Here is a 22,198-nt window from a genome sequence, read left to right as displayed (position 1 = left end):
ACTATCAGCATATAAGCAACCTCGTATCACACAGCCCCACACAAATCGATCCCATTACCCTCCTTTTGGTGAAATTCCCACTTAGGGAACATTTCCAATATTCTGAGATGTTCTTGGTTTAACAAAAGGCGATGTAAAATGCATAATAAAGTGGATGTATACAATAAGGGCTAGAGTCAGAAAATCTGGGGTCTGAATCCCAAATGAGCCATGTGTGAAATTGAACTCCCTAAGCTTTAGTCTTAGTGATTCATTTATTTTTGTCATTGGGCTAAACTCAATGGGAAAACTTTTGTAAAATGTCTAGCTTACCTGCCTGGTTTATCATAAGTCTAGAAAGCTCTCATTTGTATACTCTGTAAGATGTATACATTACATATCATATATAATCTCTAATATATGATATATAATATGGACTACTGAATGTATATATAAATAGATATCTAAGTAGCTATAATGCATTACACCAATACATTGTAACAGTAGATATAATACATTATATTAATATAAGAAACATTGTAATAATATAGTTATTTTTATTAACATTAGCAATCATGAGCATTTCAGGACAAATCTGAAATGAGTGCGAGCTCAATTTTGACTGCTAAAGGATCTGAAGAAACGAACTATAGAGATTTACAATAAACTCACCAAGGAGGAGTTGCTAACTCTAGGATGGGAAAAAAAAAAAAAAGGCCGGTCACGTGACTGGAGGGGGGGAAAGGGGTGAGGGTGGGAGAAAACACGCAGCCAGCTGTCGTTCCAGTGCTGGGTCAGAATGACAGAACGCGAATTACTTTATTTTTTAAAAGATTTTATGTATTTATTCATGATAGAGAGAGACGGGGGTGCGCAGAGACACAGGCAGAGGGAGAAGCAGGCTCCCTGCAGAGACTCGATCTGGAACCCCAGGATCACGCCCTGGGACGAAGGCAGGCGCTGAACCGCCGAGCCACCCAGGGATCTCCCCACGAATTACTTTAAAACTATCAACAAAAATCTCCAACTTCTCCTCCTGAGTTGGCAGGACAAGTTCTACTCTTGCCAGCCACGACGGCTCTAGAGGTTGCCTGCGTGCATGGGCCCCAGCGCGGGCCTGGGATGCACTCTGTAGGGGGGTGGGGGGACTGGCGGGCACCCGAGGCTGCACGTGCGCATCTTTGCACAGGGCTCCGGGTGTGCAAAAAGGAAGGGGGCCTGTGGACGTGGGCAAGGGAGCCCAGCCTCAAGGGCAAGCCACGCTCTCCCCGCGCGTTCCCTAACTACCCACAGGCCTACGGACCCTGCGGAGCGCTGACTACGGACGAGGCTCGGCGGTTGGCGCCTCGCCCGCTGTAACTCGTTACCTGGAGCAGCCAGGGACCAAGCCACGACGCCAACCGGCTCGCCTGGCCCACGTTCAGAGCCCCAGGTGAACCGCCCTCCTGGGGTGCATTTCGCTACGTCTCCAGCCCCCCACCCGGGGAGGCGCAGAGAGCCAACCCCGCTCCAAAAGGACTTCCGTCCGGGCTGGCAGGCGCTGGCTCCCGGGAGGCGCGCGGACCCCGGGCCCCCGGAGGCCGCCGGCTGCCTTCCCAGGGCCGCCCTCGGAGACCTCGCCCGCCCGGCAGCGCGATTGTGCAAGCGCCGGGCTGCAGCCGCGGCCGCCACTGCCGGCTCCTGCCCGCCGGGCCAGGGCGGGGAGCGCGCAGGGCGCACCCCCGGTGAACTCCCGCCCGGGGAGCAGCGCACCCGCCACCCGAAGGCCGGGCGCCCTCGCTCACCTCGCTGACTCCATCCTATTTCCACCCCCAGCCCTGCTCCCCCCGCCCCCCCCGCCCCGGGTCCCGCGTCCCTCCCGCCGGCCAGCCGGGGCCCGCTCCGCCCGACCCAGGTGCTCATTGGCCACCCGGGGCCTGCCCCGTCCGCATAAATACATGGTCCCTGGGCATGGAGCATGGAGACGGATAGGTGGAGACCGCAGCGCCTCCCAGCATCTGTCGCCCCTCCTCGACACCTCCACTTGGCGGCTCCAGACCTGGACGGCAGCCGCGCGGTACCCACAGGCGGGCCCGTATCCCTTCGCTTCCTCTTCCAAGAGACACCCAAGCCCCAGAGGACCCGCGCTCGGCCGGCACCCGCGCCCCGAGGCTGCCGTGCGGGGCAGCGCCGAGCATCCTTGCCGAGGTCCTTTCTTCTCCCGGTTCCCCTGCCGCCCGCTGCATCACACCTGCTGGCCCTCTTCGCCCCCGTCCCCCGCCCCCACCTCCCAGAATCGTCAAGCCCCCACATCCCGCCGGCGCCACTTGAGCAGAATCGCGTTTCCCGGTCCCCGCGCCCTCCCACGAGCCCGGTGTCCCCCGGCTGCCATGAGCTGCCCCATCGCCAAGAGCCGCTCGCTCGTCGCCCTCCTCCAGCAGCTGGGCCACCTGGGGCAGCCCCCCAGACCGGTGGCGTCGGCGGCGTGCGCACCCCCCCGGCCGCGGGAGGTGCCCCTGTGCCCGCCCGTGGAGCCGGGCGAGGCGCAGAACGCGGCCGCCCTGCCGGGCCCCACCAACTGGCCGCTGCTGGGCAGCCTGCTGGAGATTCTCTGGAAGGGGGGCCTCAAGAAACAGCACGACACGCTGGTAAATGCCTCGTCGCGCCCCCATTCCCTCTCCGCCCCCTGCGCTGGGCGAGGCGCGCGGCCCCGGGCGCACCGGGCGCTCCTGCGCGACGGCAGGTGCGGCCCCGGGGGGCGGGGAGCGGGGGGCGGGGGTGCGCCCGGGGCTGCGAGGGACGCGCGCCCACCTGGTCTGCCCGCCGCAGGCCGAGTACCACAAGAAGTACGGCAAGATCTTCCGCATGAAGCTGGGTTCCTTCGACTCGGTGCACCTGGGCTCGCCGTGCCTGCTGGAAGCGCTGTACCGCACGGAGAGCGCGCACCCGCAGCGGCTGGAGATCAAGCCCTGGAAGGCCTATCGCGACTATCGCGAGGAGGGCTACGGGCTGCTGATCTTGTGAGTCCAGGAGGCAGGCGGGGGGGAGGATAGTGCGGGGTGGGGGGGCTCGGAGAGGGTTTCCAGCGGCCGTACCCACAGTACGCACGGGGGGACACGAAAGCCCCTTCCCGGAGCAGCCTCGGGCTCTTGCCTAGACCAGAGGGGGTTGAGAAGAACCCAACACCTGTGCTGTGCACCCAACACCTGCCTTCCCTCTGGCCCCTGGGCAGCGCCCTGCCTTTCCGCCAAAGAAAGACCCAAAGCTTTGTAAAGATTGTGGTTTCAGACTCTTGGGCGGGCGAGGTTCGCAAGTCAGAGTGCCCGGCCAACGTATTCTATACCGAATTATCCCTTCCCATCATCTCCAATCCCTTCTTGTGAGCGCAGACGCCAGAAAGCAACTTCTTTTGCTTCTGAGAGCTACCTTCCTTTCCGGAGGGGGATGGAGGGTTATGATCCAGGTCTAGTCAGAAAGGTGGGTCAGGGTCAGATTTTTTTTTTTTTTTTAGATAGATAAAAGCCATAATGTGATGACATTTCTCTGCTTTTTAATTATTAGCGTCTGACAAGTTAGCACCCTTTCTTTTTTTACTCCCAAATCGTAATGCCAAATAGTGGTATTTTTCAGGATGTAATTACTGGAATCAGAAGCCACAGTGATGCATGATGCTTCATAGGCTGTGTGGTGCGATGGGGTGAGGGAAGAAGGTGGATGACTAGAACAGGCTTTTACAGCTCCAGTGAACCTCTGACTGTGTATTATTTGGAGGCAATGATAGAATTCTCGGATTGAGATGTTCTGTGAATGTGACTTTCAGCCCAAGTCAGTGGATTATTAGAGGAGACAAAATTTTTCTCAAACGGATCTGGGTTGCTGATGAAGGGGATGTTCGGGGCCCACTCTAACTGCTGAGAGTGGAGGCATCTGGCCTCCCAGGTCAGCCCCAGCAAGGGCACCTCAAAAGCCCTGAACCCAGGTTACCTGCCTGGACGTCACCCCCCTAGTGTAATCTTTGGCCAGAAGGAGAGGTGACTTTTTCACTCTGTTGTCAAACCAGGCCCAAATATTCCAACGCTGACATTCTCTGGGTAGTTCTTGGCACGATTCTCAGCGTCCACTTGATTCTATAGTTCACACAGTTGCAGAGCTGGAGATGTCTGTGCCTCTCCCTTCTTTTCCTGTTGATTTGCTCTGAGTGTAATTAATTCTGCTTCGCTCCCAGGGAAGGAGAAGACTGGCAGAGGGTCCGGAGTGCTTTTCAGAAAAAACTAATGAAACCAGTAGAAATTATGAAGCTGGACAACAAAATCAATGAGGTTCGCAGGCTGGGAACAGCTTTCCTGGGTCTCCTGGGGAGGGAGGGATGTTTATGAAGCTTCATGTCATGGCTACAGAGTACAGGCAACCTGGATAGTTCGGGAGTCTTCCTTTTCTCCCTACTCCTCTCCACATCCTCCTCCCCCAAGCCCTTATTCCTCCTTCCTTCACTTTCTTGTAAACAACATCCCAATGAAGGAATGATTATAAGCAGAGACTTTGGTATTTCACAGTCTTGGATTGGAACCTCAGCCTCCACCCCCTAGCTCTGTGACCTGACTATACCTTTAATTTCCCTAAGCTTCACTTTATCAATCTATGAACTGGGCACGCCACAAATTTGCTGGCAGGAATAAGTGAGATAATGCTTATAAAATTCCTAGATCACACACACACACAAAAATTCCTAGGTCGTGACATTTGAGCTGGGTTTTGCAGGATGAATAGGAGTCTTCAAGCCAGAGAAGGTGGAGAAAGGCATTCAGGCAGAGAGAATAGCCTGCGGCAGATAGGGAGGCATGACATAGCGTAGTGCGTTCAGAGAATAGTACATTCAGTGCAGCCGAGGGGAGGCTTTCTCTGAAATAATGCTGGACAGAGGGCGGGCCTTCCCAAGATTTTTGTACCATGATAAGGCATTTAGACATTATCCTTTAGTCAACACAGGGCCAAAGAGGGAAGGATTTAAGCATACAGTATTCTCTTTACTCCCAATCACTTTGGGTGTTTTGAACTGAACCTGGACCAGAGAGGATCATATAGGTGCAAGATTGCAAACCCAGAAGGTTTCAAAGGCCAGGAAATTAATATAAATGTGTAAGGAAGGCCTAGCAGGGATTTTAGCAAACAACAGTGCATGCCCTTTCTAGAAGGGACAGCTGCCCCAGCTGCAATAAACAACTGCCATGTGGGAATGCAGACTCAGTGTCTCCAGATTATGTCATAATCATTATTACTATTGATAAGTAGTGAAAATTCCATAAGTTTATGTGAAATTTCTGGATTTTTTTTTATGGTAACAAATTCAAAGTCCTTCTTAACGCACTATGTGGACAAGCTCAGAATGCCCATTGGTCACACGGATGGGTTTGTGGTCATACATGCCTTGTTGCAGGTCCCAGCATGGTCACTTTCCAGTTAGATGTCAGAGGGTGAGCTCCTTAGCCCTGCTCGAAGCCCTTCTCTCCTCTGTCACACAGGAAATGGGAGTAATGACAGTACTTTCTACCTCACCGGGTTGTTGTGAGGATCGGCTAAGATAATACCCGACGTGCAGTGCTTGGTACTATACAAGCCTTGTTAAAAGTGAGGCGTTAGTCATCTAAAACCCTGATTTGGGCAGCTGGCATCTAGAGCCCTTCTGTAACTTGTCCCAGGGCACAGAGCTATTTAGTGAAGGAGCCGTGTCCTAAATTTGCAGACTTTTCTGCTGCCAAGTTCCAAGTGCTTAACACAATACCAACCAGTAAGGAGATGCTCGCTGGCGCATTATGGAAGCAGCAAACCTCATAGTGCTTGGCATGTGCCAGCAGGGACACTTGGCTCATTCCTCCTTCATGGTTTATTCCCTATTCTGATTAGAAGAGATGTTTTCCTTTTCTTAAATTTAGATCAAAAGCTGAAACCTAAGCTTTAGGGTGGTTTCGGGGAAAAGCTGAGAAAATAACCCTGGGCCGAGGTTGTTAGGGCAGAAGGTGAGCCCCCGGGGGGAATATATAATTACTGTTGCTTCAGAATGAATAACATCACGGGCAGTGAATACACAGGGTAACAAAACCTGAAGTTAGCTTACTGAGCTTTTAAACTTTTGTTTTCCTTCAATGACTGCAATGTGTCTGTTGTGGTTTCTCTCTTTTAAGGTCTTGGCTGATTTTATGGGGAGAATAGATGAGCTCTGTGATGAGCGAGGCCGCATTGAAGACTTATACAGTGAACTGAACAAATGGTCATTTGAAAGTAAGTCGTCCTCACAGTCTTGTTCGTTTGATTCGCAAGTGGCTCTGTCGATAACTCTTCTAAAATCCTATACTGTCGCTGACAAACCAGGGCCATTCAGGCAGTCTTTTCAAGCTTTTGGGCACTCATGCTTTGCACTATGGGTTGCTTATGTAGTCATTCAACAGACGTTTATTGAACACCGACTATGTGCCTAGCACCGTGCTTGATATTAGGGACACAGCAGTGGATAAAACAGGCGATGCCCATGTTCCCACGGAGCTTAGAGTCTAGTGGGGTTGACAGTCAACAAGTAAACACACTTTAAGAGATACATGACCCAGGGGTCAGGGATTCAAGAAAGAACCCAAGCGCCTAGATGAGGCAAGTCTGCTTTGGGAAGGAGACAATTGAGGTGAGGTCTGAAGCAATAAGCCACAGGGCATCTGTGGGGAGATTGTTCCAGACCTTGGAGACGGGAAGGGCAAATACCCCCGACATGGAAGCATGAGCGATGTCTCTGTAGCTTCAAGGATGCTGGTGTGGGTGGATGATAGGGAAAGGGAAAGAGGGGCTGAGGAAGACCAAGCCAGGGGCTGTAAGGTTCTGGCCAGATCTTGAGCTTTTAGTTTGAGTCAGATGGGGAGCCACGGAGGGTTCCAGACAGAAGGCAGGGGGATGATCCCTTTCTTTGTGGAGCACTCCAGGAACAAAAAGCAGAGCTCCGCCTGGACCGGAATGCTGCTTGGGGATGCAGGCAGGGAAGCAGTTTCTAAAGAATAGGTAAGGCTGAAACCTACTGACTGAGGAGGTTCGAGGCTGTGGGAGACTCTGAGAGAGCTACCTCAGCTGAGCTTGGTCAGGTGGTGCTTCATGGGGTGGCGAATACCTGCTGAGGCCCGGCAGAGGAGAGGGAGGTCGCCGGGGGAAGGCCAATGACGGAGCAGAGAAGATTCTATTGAAGGAACAGAAAGGTGTTTAAAAAGACTGGAGCATGTCCTACAAGGGAGGGGTCCTCTGTTGAGGGCAGAGGATATGAGGAAGGCAGTGACCAACACCTGTAGACCAGGGATGGGAATTCGGTTCTGAGCTTGGGAGTACCTGGGAGGTACTCCCAGGACAGTGGCTTGGATGGATTTGCTGGAAGGATCACTCTGGCTGCTGATGTGAGGGACTGGAGAGGGCACCACAGGCTGGAAGCTTTTACTGTGATCTGTCCCTCCGTCAGCTCAGCCTCACTTTAAAGATAGCGACCCTTCGCCTAACTTAGCACATTCGAAAGCACCACGCGAAGGAGAAACCCACAGAAGGTGGTAAAGGAAAGGAGAGAAGCATAAAGTGAAGGAGTGATTACGGAGGAGAAAGGAAGTGTATGCTTTGGAAATTGTCCACTGGAAATACCCAAATGAAGACATATCAAATGCGTGTCTTTGCAAGTCAAAGAAGATCTGACTATGATGGTTTAAAAATTATTGTCCAGCATTATGAGAAGTCTGGAGGCGGGCGGTCCACAGCTGGCACTCAGCAGTGTCACTGGGGGCTCTATCCTTTGCTCATCCATCCTTAGCTTGTTGGCTTGTTGTGAAATGGTTACAGCCCCTCCTGGTCTCACCTCCGCATTCTAGGCAAGAACCGGAAGGAAAGAGGGAAGAGCTCAGTCAGCTGCACTTGCCCCTTTTATCAAGAAAGCAAAAGAGTATTCCCCTTAAATACCCTCACTGGCCAGACTGGGGCCATGTCAGGTGGGAGCTGCTACAGAAAGCCTGGGGAATCAGGGAACAGGATTGTCACCAGAGTGTTAGAGCAATCCAGATTTATTGCCTGAGAACGGATACATTGACACTCTCAAATCGGGGTCCTCTTAGAGAAGAATTTGGGGAGAATGAGTATTGGGTAGGCCATTAACAGTATCTACTATACATGACATCAATGATAAACTGTGACAAAAGCAAGGCATTGGCAGGAGATATTCATTCGTGTATAAACTGGCAATATTTTCACTTTGGCTTTTCTGACCAGGAGGTTCTGCAGGGGATGGGGCATTGGACATGGAGACAACTTCTAGAAAGTGAGGAGAGTATCATGCCCCCCTTGCTCTCAGCCTTTTTGCTTTCCCTCTCTTCCTAAAAAAAAAAGGTTTTGACCTTGAGTTTGCTAAAGAAAGAATCGAGCCTTTAATGGCCAGCTACTTGTAGACTCCAGTGCTGCTGTGATGTTAACTGTTGATTATTTTAAATGACAGGCATCTGCCTTGTGCTCTATGAGAAGAGATTTGGACTCCTTCGGAAGAATGCGGGGGATGAAGCTCTGAACTTCATCATGGCCATCAAAACAGTAAGCATCCCCTTGAGGAGAGCGATTTTCCTGATTTATAGAACTTAACAACCATAACTTAACAACCAAACTCCTGTTTCCCCAGGAGTGGCACAGCCCTCCCCCCCCCCATTTTATTGCACTAGTTAAGGGTTCGGCTCCAGGTGTCACGTGTTTGCACGTACGTATGTGCATGTATGCTCATAAACCAGGAGCACGCCACCTCATTGTTTAGGCAACTTCAAGTAGGTGTTTCAATTAAAGGTCAGTCAATTAAAATACTATTTGAAAAAGAGTCTGAAAATTTTCCAGGGTAGTATTTTTGAATCGTTTAGATCACATGTGGATGTCATAGATGCTGTGAAACTGGTGTAGAAATGGCTGAAGTTGGGAAATTAATGCAAATTGAAGTCGATATGAAAGTGATGGTTTTCCTTTTTTCTACATTTAAAAAAATTTTAGGTCATAAGATCAAACTTTTTTTTATTAAACACAGCCAGTGGAAGGTCATCCCAAAGACCATTTTGATTGTGCCATTGGGGCTGGGGAGGGTTCTGCTTCCAGGATTGGAGGCTTTTGTGGAAGCGTGGAGAATGCTCCTCTTGAGGGTGACAGTTGTCTTTGAGAGAGGTAGATACCAGAATGAAAAGTCATTGTGTTCCTCACAGATGATGAGTACGTTCGGGAGGATGATGGTAACCCCGGTCGAGCTGCACAAGAGCCTCAATACCAAGGTGTGGCAGGCCCACACGCTGGCCTGGGACACTATTTTCAAATCAGGTAACCTGGCCACACACCACGACCCCCAGCAGCCCTATCTCTGGAGCTGCTGGCAGAAGGCTGGAATGATCTTCTTGGCCTGACGACCTTGATCCTTTGATAGAGTTGCTCCTCCTGATCGTTTCAGGCTTCGTAAACACGAGTTTAGAATCACCCTGGCATAGACAGATTCTAAGGAAAAGACAGCTTTGTGTCATCTTTGGGAGCTGGAAGTGGTTAAAAGCAAGAGCTTTGGAGTCAGAGATGGAGAGACTCAAACTCCACCTCTGTCATTGGTGCAGCAGGTTGACCAGAGGTGCTATATCTCTTTCAACCTCAGTAGTCTTGTCCCTAAAATGGGATAACAACAATAATAATACTTCCCTCAATGCCACTGCTTGTAGGTCTAATCTAGATAATGTAAAAACCTGTCTTATCTCAATACCCAATGGATCAGGCTATTTCTGCTACAATATGTGGGGAATATTGGTGCTATGAGTATTGTTCTGTGAGTATATATACTTACCAATACGTACTAAGAGGAAGATCCATAGCATGTCACACCATGTCATATATTTTATACATACACATAAAATGTAAAATAGGTCCTTCTATTAGCCCTGAGTGACTGCACTAAAGCACGAAGAATTAATTTGTCGGGATTACATGCTAGGTGATGGTGAAGCCGGGGTTGGAAGCCAGACAGAAGGGCTCCCAGAGCTAAGCTCTAACTGCTGTACTGCTTTCGCTCATCATTATTACTGTCATCCTCACCATTATTATTATTCTGGTGGTGGCTTGCATAGTGGGTTGAAACGAAGGGATACATGCCTAGGATGCTCTTTACAAGCATTGGAAATTTCTGCTATTATTGTCAGCAGGCACAGCACTACACCTGAGTGTGTGTGTGCATGTGTGTTTATGCTTGAAAACATTGGGGGAGGCTCTCTTCTCCTCGATGGCCCAGCTTCGGGAGCCAAGTCCCACACTGCCTGTATTAGTGAACAAGCCAGCAAGATGACTGGATCTAGGTGCCAGTTCTGATTCTGAGAGTGGACCCAAATTCCATCTCTGTCTCATGATGATCTCTTCCAAACTCTAAGCTCTTACTACTCAAAATGTGATGTGCAGAACAGCAGCAGCAGCCACCGCAGCAGGAGCCTGTTGGAAATGCAGGTTCCCAGGCCTGCCCTAGACCCCCGAATCAGAATCTGCATTTTAGCAAGATGCCTGGGTGATTCTTTGGCATGTTAAAGTTTGAGGAGCCCTGCTCTTGTGGGTGCTGATCAGTCCTTAGTGACTTAATGACAAGGCAACGTTAGCTCATTGAGCAAATTGTCAGTGTCCCCAAAAAGGCCCTTTAGTGTCACCGGGAGGATTTTTACCAGGGGCTCGCTTGCATTCTTTCTCCTCCTAATCTTCCCCTGACTTCCTTCCTCTCTTCTCTTCTCCAATAGTCAAATCTTGTATCGACAACCGCTTAGAGAAATATTCTGAGCAGCCCAGCACGGATTTCCTCTGTGATATTTATCACCACAATCAGCTTTCCAAGAAAGAATTATATGCGGCTGTCACGGAGCTCCAGCTGGCTGCCGTAGAAACGGTAAGCGTGGGCCTGAGGTTAGTTCACTGAACGAACAGGCTGGGAAATCTTTTTCATGATGAATTGTAAATAGTCATTCATCTCATTCATTCCACAAGGATGATCTGAACACTGGTTCAGCAAAAATAAAAAGTCTCGTACGAGATGCTGCAAAAGACTCAGGGCCTAGCCTCGGTCTTTAAAGGTATGATAGGAGGTGAATTCATGTGCTCTGGAGGGAGGGAATCAAATGCCATGCCAGATACACAAGCTGCTAGGGGAGTTCAGAGGCGATAAATCCCACACCACAGAAGGATAGATAATCTAGATTTTAAAAAATAGAGTAAGTTCTAAGAGGTTGTGCATGTTACCCCAAAGTGCCTGACTGTGGTTGTTACTCTAATAATATTGGAACGCTCTCTGCCAGTCCAATTATTTTTTTCTGATTAAAAGCATAAACATAGTGAGTTAGGGAAAACTTGACTTCAACTTGCATGAAACAACCACTTTTAAATACCAAAATTCTTGGGGCACCTGGGTGGCTCAGTGGTTGAGCATCTACCTTTGGCTCAGGTCGTGATCCTGGAGTCCTGGGATCAAGTCCCACATCGGGCTCCCTATGGGGAGCCTGCTTCTCCCTCTACCTATGTCTCTGCCTCTCTCTGTGTGTCTCTCATGAATAAATAAATAAAATCTTTTAAAAAATAAATGCCAAAATTCTCTCCCCATTGTGCCTAATATTCATGGTAGGTACACCATCCAGCCAGACTCCAAACCCAAATTCTGACAGGTGTTCAGGTTTAATTGTCTTCGATGCAGTCTTGGCCCTACCCCTGCAGGATGCATATTAATATTCCTCATGGCTCACCATTGCATACACCTATAATCTCTAACAAGAATGTGTCCCAGTTCGTTTCATTTCCATGTTTCCCCTTCTTTAGTGTTTCTCTTCCAAAGAAAAAGTAGAGTTTTCTCCATCCTGGGGAAACAGCAGGGTTATAATTTCTCCTCGTGCTCCAGCAGGCTGTTGAAGAATTCATTTTGCTCACTGTCAAACTGCATGACTTAACCTAAGAGGCTCCTTAAAGTGATAAAAATAAAGCTTCATCCATTATCTTTTGTTTTCAGCTGGAATGAGAGCTCCATAAGGGTGATGATTGGGTTTGTGCCCTGTTGGGTTCCTAGGATGTAGAATAGTACTTGGCACAAAGTAGGTGCTCAGCGAATACTTGATGAATAAATGAAAGGATTCAGGAACTACTGAAGGCCTACTATGTGCCAGGCACTATTCCAGATGCTTGAGGGACCACCATGAACCAGAGAACAACGTCTTAGCCTTCATGGAACTTAACTGCTGGGAGGGAAGACCAACCAGAGACCCGTAAACACACAAATACATGTGATCATTTCAGATAGTGGTAGGAGACATGGGGGAAACCATCAGAGAGATGGGAGAGAAGGAGATGGGGCTGGGTGGGGGCCGGGGTCTCTCTCTGAGGAAGTGATCCTGGAGCCCGCTGAATCGGTGAGAGCGAGCCAGCCAGCCAGGGGAAGTCTGGGGGAAGAGCTCTCCAGGTAGAGGGAACAGCATGTGCAAGGACCTTGGAGCAGAAAGAGGGTGGGAGCTGGAGACCTAGTAAATGTGGTCAGGTTGACATTGGTGAAGGCAAGGGGCCCTGTGAACCAGAAGCCTTAGTAAGGCTTAGTAAGCCATTTGGATTTTATGACACCTGTGATGGAAGACCCTTGGGGTATTATAAGCAAGAGAGTAGCCTGATCAGATTGATGATTTGAGAAGAGGCCTCTGGCAGGTGGGGTGGAAGATGGAGCTAGAAGAGGAAATGTGGACGCAGGGAGGCCAGCTACAAGAGGGAGCTCCTCCACGGAGGTCAGGCCGGTTACTTAGGGCCTGTAAGGTTTCCCAGGCCACTCTCACTCCTGCCGTTACCCTAAAAGGCCCAGGCTGTCTTACAAGGCTCTGGCGAAAGCGCCAGTCATCTGCCTTTTGGAAACTCTATTTGGTACTTGCGGTAAGGGACCCGCTGATATGGTTAAATGTTTCTTTTTTGGTCCTGGCAGTTCTGGAAGTCACTTTTGGAAAATCAGAGAAGTTTGAAAGTGTATCTAATTTGGTGGCTACGCCCTCTTCCTGTTTTGTAAATTGGACTCTTGTAATGCCACAGTTTATTTGCAGCTGAAGCTGCCAGTCCTCTGACATGAAGAAGCCTGCCTTGGAGGCACCTTCTTCCCAAAATAGTAAATGCCATTGGCCCCGAATCGTCTTGCACTTTGCTCGCTTATGTGAGTGGCACATGGCACTTAGCAAAAGCGTCTTCGTGTCTGCAATGACCATTTTTACAGGAATATTTGGCTTACATTAGCTTAAAAAAAAAAAAGGCCTAAAAACAAATACATATGACTACCAGTGGTGAATATGATGAAGCTAAAAGCGAGGCTGTCTGTTTCAGCCAATATTTTTTCTCTTCTTGTTGCCTTTGGAAAGGAAGTAAAGCATGCCACTTAAAAGACCATGAGCCTTTGTCAGAAACTGTGGCTGGTTCCTTGAAATATTCAACTCACAGTTAGAATTTCTTATTTTGGTGTTGGCACCCTCCCGCAAGCGTTCTTTGCCTGTGGCTGAAACCCAGGGTTTGATAGGTAATGCATTTTCATTTTTGTTGTAACTTTTTAGGGGGTGTCCCCCCCAAAAAAAACCCTCTCTTCTAAATCCCAGAAATGCAGCTTCTTGTGCGTTTGCACTATAAAATTAAAAAGAAAAAAATCTCATTAGCAACGCTGCCGGGATCTCCATCCCTCTCTCCCACCCAAGTATTCTATCCATTTTCTACATTGAATAATTTTTAATTAGATGCTTTTTTATTTTGAGATAATTATAGATTCACATACAGGTCTAAGGAAAAATAGAGAAGGGTCCAAGGATCCTTCCCTCGGTTTCTCCCAGTGGTAACATCTTGCAACAATACAACCTTATCCAAAAAAAAAAAAAAAAAAACACACACACACATCTTATCACAACCTGGAAGTTGACACAGATACAATCCCAACCAGCTTGGTTTTCCTTCACCTGCTCTACATGGTTCATTTGTGTTCAAACAATTTTTGTATGTCAAATTGTAAGTGTCCTAATGCAGCTGATTATTTAAAAGAGTCTACGTGGATTAAGCTATCCTTAATTGTCATTATTTTATAAAATAAATCTCACTTTTCATATACTGTATTTGTGTAGTGCACAGCAAATAAGGACACATGAAAAAGTCTCACTAATACATTTGCAGAGCAAGGTGGGAGGCATCAGCTTTTGTTCCTCTTATGACAGTTTATTTATTTGCAGAAACTCAAGTTCATGTCCACTTGCCTTTCAGACGGCAAACAGCCTAATGTGGATTCTCTACAATTTATCCCGTAATCCCCATGTGCAACAAAAGCTTCTTAAGGAAATTCAGAGGGTATTGCCTGAGAATCAGATGCCCCGGGCAGAGGATTTGAGGAATATGCCATATTTAAAAGCCTGTCTCAAAGAATCTATGAGGTGAGAACACTTGCCTAAGCCAACATGAATATGCTGGGAAGCATAAATACACAATGAGGGGTCTCCAGGCCCACAGATGGCACCTATAGTTGACTTAGAAACATTTATCAAATTGCAAAAAAAAAAAAAAAAAAGAGCCTTGGGGCCATGTTCTTTTTCTTTTTTCTGTTCTTTCTTTCTTTCTTTTTTTTTTTCCATATTCTTTTTCTATTATTCATTCCCTAAAGTGTTTGGGCAAATTCTACTAAATCTCTGAAAAGTCAGTGTCCTCCCCTTTCAATCAGTAATAATAATAGTCAGTAATAATAATAGTCTAATGAATGCTATAAACTCTAAGATTAGGGGCATAACTGAAGAATATGAGAAGTTCAGCAAGAAAACCGTATTATTATTATTATTATTTGATAAGACAAAGAGACATCTTTGTTTTTGAGCCTCTGGTATAAAATGTCCTTGAAAATTCTTTTTACACCCTTTTTGGAAAACCAAACTCACAACATTTCAGCATTCGGAAAGAAAGAGCTTTCACTTCAGGAAGGGCAGATAGGAGAAACCTAGAACAAAAGTCAAGCTTCGGAGTGACATGGGAAACACACACATTTGAAGTCCAGGATGAAACAGGAGAAAACCCCTATTGACAGCCACTCAGCAGTTCCTGGGTGGGGCGGGGGGTGGGGGTGTGGGGAGGGTAACAAACACAATAAGGAATAAAAACAGGAGGTATAAATATCAGGAAGAAAAGACAGAGATTCTTGGGACACCTGGGAGGTCAGTTGGTTAGGTGTCCGACCCTTGATTTCAGCTCAAGTCATAATCTCAGGGTTGTGAGATCAGGCATGGAGCCCACTTAAGATTCTTTCTCTTTGCCCCTCCCTCCTAAAATAAAATAAAATAAAATAAAATAAAATAAAATAAAATAAAATAAAATAAAATAAAATAAAATAAAACTTTCTTTAAAAAAAAGAGAGACAGAACTTCTTTATGAGAGTTGCGATCCTGCTTTTTTGAGTATGAACTTATGCAGGAATTACTTATTTAACCAGTATCTGCATTCCCATTGATATTTGATCTAGAAATTGGTCTGTGCTCACCTCTATGTCTTTAATTTTGTTTGTTCTAGGCTTACCCCAAGTGTGCCATTTACAACTCGGACTCTTGACAAGGAAACGGTTCTGGGTGAATATGCTTTGCCCAAAGGAGTAAGTAGGATTTGTGCAACCTGTACCTTATAGAGCTTTGAAAGATACACTTTCCAAATATTCATCAGATGTCCATGAACACTTTTCCTCAGAAAGCGTCACTTTGGAAATATGTGTATTTTAATATATAGCTGACATGTTGCATTGTATGGTGTTTGGATTAATGGTTTGGGGAAAAAGAGACCTAGGTTCAAGCATAGCCTTGAGTGAGTTGCATAACTTTTGTGAGGTTGAGCTTTCTCATCTGTAAAATGGTGATAATAATGGAACATCTCACATAGGGTTGTGTGGGAATGTGATGCAAAATCTTAAAGTTATTTCCCTATATATTATCTGGTATATTTCTAGTACTAAACACAGGCTGGCAATCATCATATTATGCTTTTACATTTGTAAGGTGATCCCTTGTGTGAATCTTGCTGTTCAAATGTTTTCTTCTAGTTATTTTAAGTGCTTTTGTGTTTCTGTGTGTTTTTAGACAGTATTGATGCTAAATACCCAGGTGTTGGGATCCAATGAAGAAAATTTTAAAGATTCAAGTCAGTTTAGGCCCGAACGATGGCTTCAGGAGAAGAAAAAGATTAATCCTTTTGCACATCTTCCATTTGGCATCGGGAAAAGAATGTGCATTGGTCGCCGACTAGCCGAGCTCCAGCTCCACTTGGCTCTCTGCTGGGTAAAACTCTGATTTCTGTAGTTGTGCTCTGTGGCATTCCACAAGGCAGGAAAAGAGGGGGTAATTCTGTCTCTTTTGTGCATGTGTGTTCCAGATCATCCGCAAATATGACATCGTGGCCACGGACCACGAGCCTGTGGAGATGCTGCACCTGGGCATCCTGGTGCCCAGCCGGGAGCTCCCCATCGCTTTCCGCCAGCGGTAAGAGCCTCAGGTGAGCATCTGGGGTGCAGTGGATGACCAAGGGGGGGTCTGAGCTCAGAAGTCAGCCAGACTCGGGTTTGAATCCCTGCTCACCACTGATTGGCTGAGTGACCTTGAGCATTTTCTTAACCTTTCTACCTCCCATTTTGTTTTATCATTTGTAAAATGGGGACCAAAATCTTATCTCTCTAAAAAACTGATATGATACTAAATACTTAGCTGGATCTTGGCATCAATTAAGTGCTCGGATAATCACACATAAGACACCATGTGATTATCAAGGGTGGACAAACTTTTTCTGTAAAGGGCCAGTTGGCAAATATTTTAGGCTTTTCTGGCCATGAGATCTGTCCCACATCCACTTGACTCTTCCTTGTAACTTGAAAGCAGCCTTACAGGATTCATCAACAAACTGGTGATGTTTGCTTTCTATTGCGATAACAAATTACTAAAACACATTACTTACCTGTCGCTAAAACTTTTATTACATAATAAATTTATTTTCCTGACAGTTTTTTTAGGTCAGGAATCTGACCTAGCTCTTACCAGGCTTAAGTCAAGGTGTTAGCAGGGGTATATTCCTTTCTGGAGGTCCTAGGGGAGAGTCTATTCTCTTGCTAATTTGGGTTGTTGGCAGAATTTAGTTTCTTATGGTTGTAGGACTGAGGTCCCTAATTTTCCTGCTAACAACTAAGAGCTAGTCCCAGCTTCTAGAAGCCACCTACATTCCTTGGTTCATGACCTCTTCCTCCATCTTCAAAGCTAGCCAGAATGACCTGAGTCCCTCTCTGGGCTTCGAATCTTTCCTCCTTCTGCCATTCAGAATAATCTTCCCATCTCAAGGTCCATAAACTTAAATACATTTGCAAAGTTCCTTTTACCATGCATTCACAAGCTCTGGAAATTAGAGCCTAGATGTTTTCTTAGGGCCATTATTCTGCCTACCACAACTGTACCAATAAAACTTTATTAATAAATACAGGTGGTAGGCCTTATTTGACCACAGGGCTTTGGCTCACTGACCTTTGGAATGTAAGTGTATATGTTTACTAGCCTGTGTTAAATACTGTTCAATTATATTTCTTTAATATATAATTGTGATTTACTTTATTTTCCAGGGTTTTTTTTTATCATGACCAAGAGCAACAATTTTTACCCTCCAATAAGAATGTGCTCATTGCTTCTGCGTTACTGGAAAGCAAACTTCAAAGACCAGAACATGAAATAGCACATGAAGAACAGTTAGATCCAGGTGTTTATACTCTTTCTTCAGTACAATTGTTCTAGAAGGCACTATCTGTGTAGATGATGGTACTTAATAAGATTATATCTTACTCGGGAAAGCAGATTGAGTGTTGGAATACAAGGTGCTCTACAGGGTATACTGCTGGCTTACTTGAACCAATGTTAGCACCATCTTGGCTACATAGAATTACTAACAATCCTGTTTTCTCTTTCATCTTCCATGACATGGCAGGGAAGCTGGGCATTCATCAGTCCAGTAAAAGTCACTAAATGTACCTGTCCCTGCCCTACCTTATTCACTGCTTGGTTCTTTACTTCTCAAAAGTAAGTTTACATCTCACAATGAAAGACCTATGGTATGGCAGCTAAATTGTCTGTGGCTTGAGGTCATAGTGACAGTCCATTTATTGTAACTCTGTTTAACCTAATATCTGGGAAAATACTTGTTTATAACGAAAGTGAAGCTAAATGTTAAAATTATGAGGTCTCTGTGAAACTGCATTTCTCCTGTTTTGAGACTATAGCATTATTGGGAAACTCGAGAATAACTCTATTTTAAGAAGTGCTTTGATGAAGTCAGAACTTCTTATCTAAGAATACCTTAATGATTCACTGTGGCATTTTTTATGTCAAAAGATCCTGAAATTATTTATTTAGCTAATGGATTTCCTCTATGGCATTAAGAAGTAGATCAGTAGCTTTTAAATTTTGTATGTGTGCATGTGGGTGTAATGTAATGACAAGTTGCTTAGATCATCTTGAAATATATATATATATATATATATTTCTTATTTAGGATCTGATTTATATCTGATTTAGAATCTATGATTTAGGACAATGTCCTAAAGTCCAGTTACAGTTTAAAAATATTCAGTGATTTCCCATGCTTTAATTTCCCCCTTTGTAGGATAAAACAGTAGGAAAGTGGGCACTATAGATTAACTGTATAAACCATATTATGTGATTTGAACTCTTTGAGAAAATACAGAATCATGGTAGAAAATGCATAGAGTTTTGTACAGTACTTAAAACTTTGGAAAAAAATTGTTTACACACTGTTTATTTTTACATATGTTTACTTCTATTTTTCCTAAAAATATACTATATAGTTTCTGTATATTTGATAAAGATTTCCCTTTTTAGGTTATATCTTTAGAGTATTTCAGAAGTATACATTTATATCATTCTATTTGAATGAATATGTACATATCACTAAAACAGGTGCATGGTTTCTCCCTACTGTGAAATTAATTTTAGAATCACAAAGCCACATGTGTTGTCAGATCTCATCTATTGTCTTAGAATTCTCTGAAAATAAAAGTTTTGAAATATTCGGGAACTGTTGCCTCTTCATTGCATTTGTTACATCAAAATTTAAAATTTGCAACTTTGTCTCACTAGAAAACTTTTTCTTGTGGCCATTTTACAAGCCCGGTATCATGAAATCTGCTCTTACAAAAAGCTGGACTTCCCTAAGTTTTACAGGAAGATGATCATTCGAGTGGCAAAATAACTTTCCATTTTCTTGCTGTTTAAATTTTTTTTATTTTTTATTATTTTTTTTTTGTTTAAATATTTTTCAAGCCCATTTAGTACCAGCTGAACCACCACCTCCCTCCAGATGAGCACAGAAACTCCCAGCTGATCTCGAGTCTGTTCTTTGCACCCTGGCCATTTTGGCCTTCTCAAAATCCAAACCCGATTGTCTCATCCCTGCTTCTGTGGTATCCCGTTGCTTTTATGTAAAGATCCAATTTCTGAAGCCAGACGTCAACATCCTGGAAAATATGGCCCCACTGAACCACAGGCCTCAGCCCACATCATCCACACCCGATGCCTCCAGACCCCACCACACTGGCTTCTGCCTTCCAGTTTCTTTGATTCCTTCAACATTATTGGCCCACAAGGCTGTGCACCTGTGGTCCCTCCTCCTACCATCTTCCCTCCTAGCACATTCCTTCTTTACCTGTTCTTCTCCCATGCACCAGTCAGAGCCCAGCTCAAGCCTCCTGCAGGATGGCCGAGATGCCCTAAGGCTGGCCTTGGCATCGAGGTTCATTCAGGAAGTGATTCCAGATGAGACCGTGAGGGACTGAGGGCCACAGGGTAGAGAGAGGAGCCAAAGGAGGTGCGATGTGGGGGGGCACTCCAGCCTCAGTCTGATCCCCTGGGGTGACCTAGGCATGTAGCTTACAGAATGGTTGGTGTGATCTCCTCATGACGTCACTCTTCAGGCTGCACCTTGCAGGTGTCCTCTTCAGGTATCTCTAGCTCTTCGTGATGCCTACACAGAGTGGCTTATAGAAGTCCAGATTCAACCTGTTGGTAGGAGTCATGCCAAGTCATAAAACCTCTCCTTTCAGGCCTGGTTGGTTACTGTAAAGTATGGTGCTTGTCACAGGGTGAATGTAACTCAGATCCACCATGATGGTCACTGATAACACATACCGTTCAGTGCCGGTGGCCCTTAAACTACATCTTCTCCAGTCCCTTTTCTGTCTACCTGGAGGCCAACTCAAGTCTTCAACTTGAACAAAAGTCTAATGGATGCTTATAAGAAACCAGCTCATGATGACACGTGGAGAAGGCAGTCTACTACATTGTGGTGTCCAGATAATTTTTTTGAGAGTGGGAGGGAAGACAAAGCAGAAGGCAAAGACAGGGAGGAAAGGAGAGAATCGAGAGACCAAGAAACTTCCTCAATGTCTGAGACAAAGATTCCACAGACTGGCACTGCTCCTCTGAAGAGCAGAAAATTATTTACGGAGTAACTACTTACACATAGGTGGTGGGGTGGAGTTGTGTCCATTTAACCCATGCAAGCTCAACCACTCAGGCTCAGAGTGGAGGGCCGACTGGAGTCGGTGACATGGGGGTTCCAGCAGCCTCATTCCACGAGGGGATATGTGGAGCCAGAGACCCACTCTTGTCTCATTTCTCATGCACATTGCAAAGTGTGAGCTTCTTGCTCCCCTCCTTGTGGTCCTAGGAGTTAAGGGTGTGCATTTTTCATGTGACATGAATGACAGACATGAGCAAAACACTTCATGGTGTTTTCATCCAAGAGAGCTGAAATGCTTTCCAGCGCTTGAGAAAATGCTAGCAGTGTGGAGGGATAAGAGACGACATTTTGTCTTTATGATGTAGCTTGTGGATGGTTTTAGGGATGTGAAGGTAACTCTAGGCAATTCTTTGCACTGCTTACTTGATCTGAGAACCTAAAGCTCCAGTGTGCCTCCTCTCTAATGAAACGCCTCTGAGTTCCAGGTTCTGTAAACTCCACTTTGGTGTACTAGGAAAAACATGGACTTTGCGTTATTAACTTCACTTGGGTTTCCATCCTAGAGAAGCCATCTCCTAGCTGTGTGACTTGGGTCATGTACTTATAACCTCCCGGTGCCTTAGCTATTCAACGGAGGCTAACATGCCTCATGCAGAAGTCTTCTTGTAAGGGCTAGAAAATCTGAAATGTGCCTAGCTCAGTGCTTGGCACAGAGCAGGAGCAGGGTCCAAAGTCATATTTCTGGATCAAAGAGGCAAAAATGAAACAGCTTCACTTATAAGCATTCCTTACAAAGCTTGTCAAGTGAAATGTTCCAGATCCAGATGGGAAAAGATGGGACACAATATCTAGAAATTCAGTCACTTTTACCTTCTTATGGAACAGAACTTAGGACATGGGGAGTGAAAGGAATTAGTACTATGGTTTTTATTTCTGATCAGGGTTTTCATGAGACTAATGAAGAATTACCAGGACAATAAAAAAAAAAAAACACCATTTATTCCATCAGACCAATAGTCTAACCATGGGAGATTCTGTGCTAAATACTGGAAACTACAAACTCATGGATTACATTCGATCCATTCCATTTGGTCAACACTTGGCCACGAAATACTGATTATTCTAATTCCATTGATCTTTCTATTTGTATTAATTGACATTCTGTCAGGAAGAATTTTTGTTTGTTTGTTTGAAATGTTTATTTAAATTCTAGTTAGTTAACATAAAGAAGAATGTTTCTTCTGAATGTGTTTATGTATATAAGCATGAGCTTGTGAATTTTTAAAATAAATTATAATTTTTCACTATCATTATTTATTTTGATGTTCAATTTGCCCCAGATTTGGCAGGTGGAAGCCTTTTCTGATAGGTTCCTCTGTGTGTGTGTGTGTGTGTGTGTGTGTGTGTGTGTGTAGAGAGAGAGAGAGAGAGAGAAAAAAAAAAAGCAAAAGTAGTGAAACGCCAATGCTTGAGAGATCTGGGTGAAAGGTACATGGGAATTCTTTGTGCTGCTCTTGTACATTTGAAACTATGTCAAAATAAAAAGTTTAAGAGGTGGTTGAGTGTGTGGTTCAGAACCAAGCACTGAAAGGTTGATTTGGTTCAAATCCCTGCTTCTCTGCCAGCTGTGTAATATTTAGGCAAATTATTTTACCTTTTTGTGCTTTAATTTTCT

At 45.6% G+C, this 22,198-nt stretch overlaps 1 protein-coding gene across 2 annotated transcripts; it reads left to right on the top strand.

Annotated features, from left to right (window-relative positions):
• The first annotated feature begins 1,915 nt into the window (after window positions 1-1,915).
• Window positions 1,916-19,080, top strand: LOC112674140 (1,25-dihydroxyvitamin D(3) 24-hydroxylase, mitochondrial). 2 transcript variants are annotated; one of them, XM_049100444.1, is made up of 12 exons: window positions 1,916-2,701; window positions 2,788-2,978; window positions 4,184-4,277; window positions 6,138-6,234; window positions 8,456-8,547; window positions 9,195-9,306; window positions 10,743-10,888; window positions 14,251-14,417; window positions 15,538-15,616; window positions 16,095-16,292; window positions 16,387-16,506; window positions 17,615-19,080. In XM_049100444.1, the coding sequence occupies exons 1-11, from the start codon at window positions 1,937-1,939 to the stop codon at window positions 16,495-16,497; spliced, it is 2,052 nt and encodes a 683-aa protein (XP_048956401.1). In that variant the 5' UTR covers window positions 1,916-1,936; the 3' UTR covers window positions 16,498-16,506; window positions 17,615-19,080. The 2 variants fall into 2 exon arrangements, with proteins under 2 accessions (XP_048956401.1, XP_025326230.1); XM_025470445.3 differs by having other exon boundaries at window positions 1,919-2,606.
• Window positions 19,081-22,198: the final 3,118 nt, after the last annotated feature.

This window comes from Canis lupus, chromosome 24 (assembly GCF_003254725.2).
Source record: "Canis lupus dingo isolate Sandy chromosome 24, ASM325472v2, whole genome shotgun sequence".
NCBI classification, from domain to species: Eukaryota; Metazoa; Chordata; class Mammalia; order Carnivora; family Canidae; genus Canis; species Canis lupus.
The sequence above is the reverse complement of the archived record's forward strand: the minus strand, read 5'-3'. Positions and strand labels throughout refer to the sequence as shown.

Excerpts from the sequence above, each read along its gene's own strand:
- LOC112674140 (XM_049100444.1), top strand. The coding sequence starts at position 1,937 with ATGGAGACGGATAGGTGGAGACCGCAGCGCCTCCCAGCATCTGTCGCC. Across the intron at positions 2,702-2,787 it reads GCGCTCCTGCGCGACGGCAG|GCCGAGTACCACAAGAAGTA; the intron begins GTGCGGCCCCGG and ends TGCCCGCCGCAG. Across the intron at positions 2,979-4,183 it reads GGCTACGGGCTGCTGATCTT|GGAAGGAGAAGACTGGCAGA; the intron begins GTGAGTCCAGGA and ends CTTCGCTCCCAG.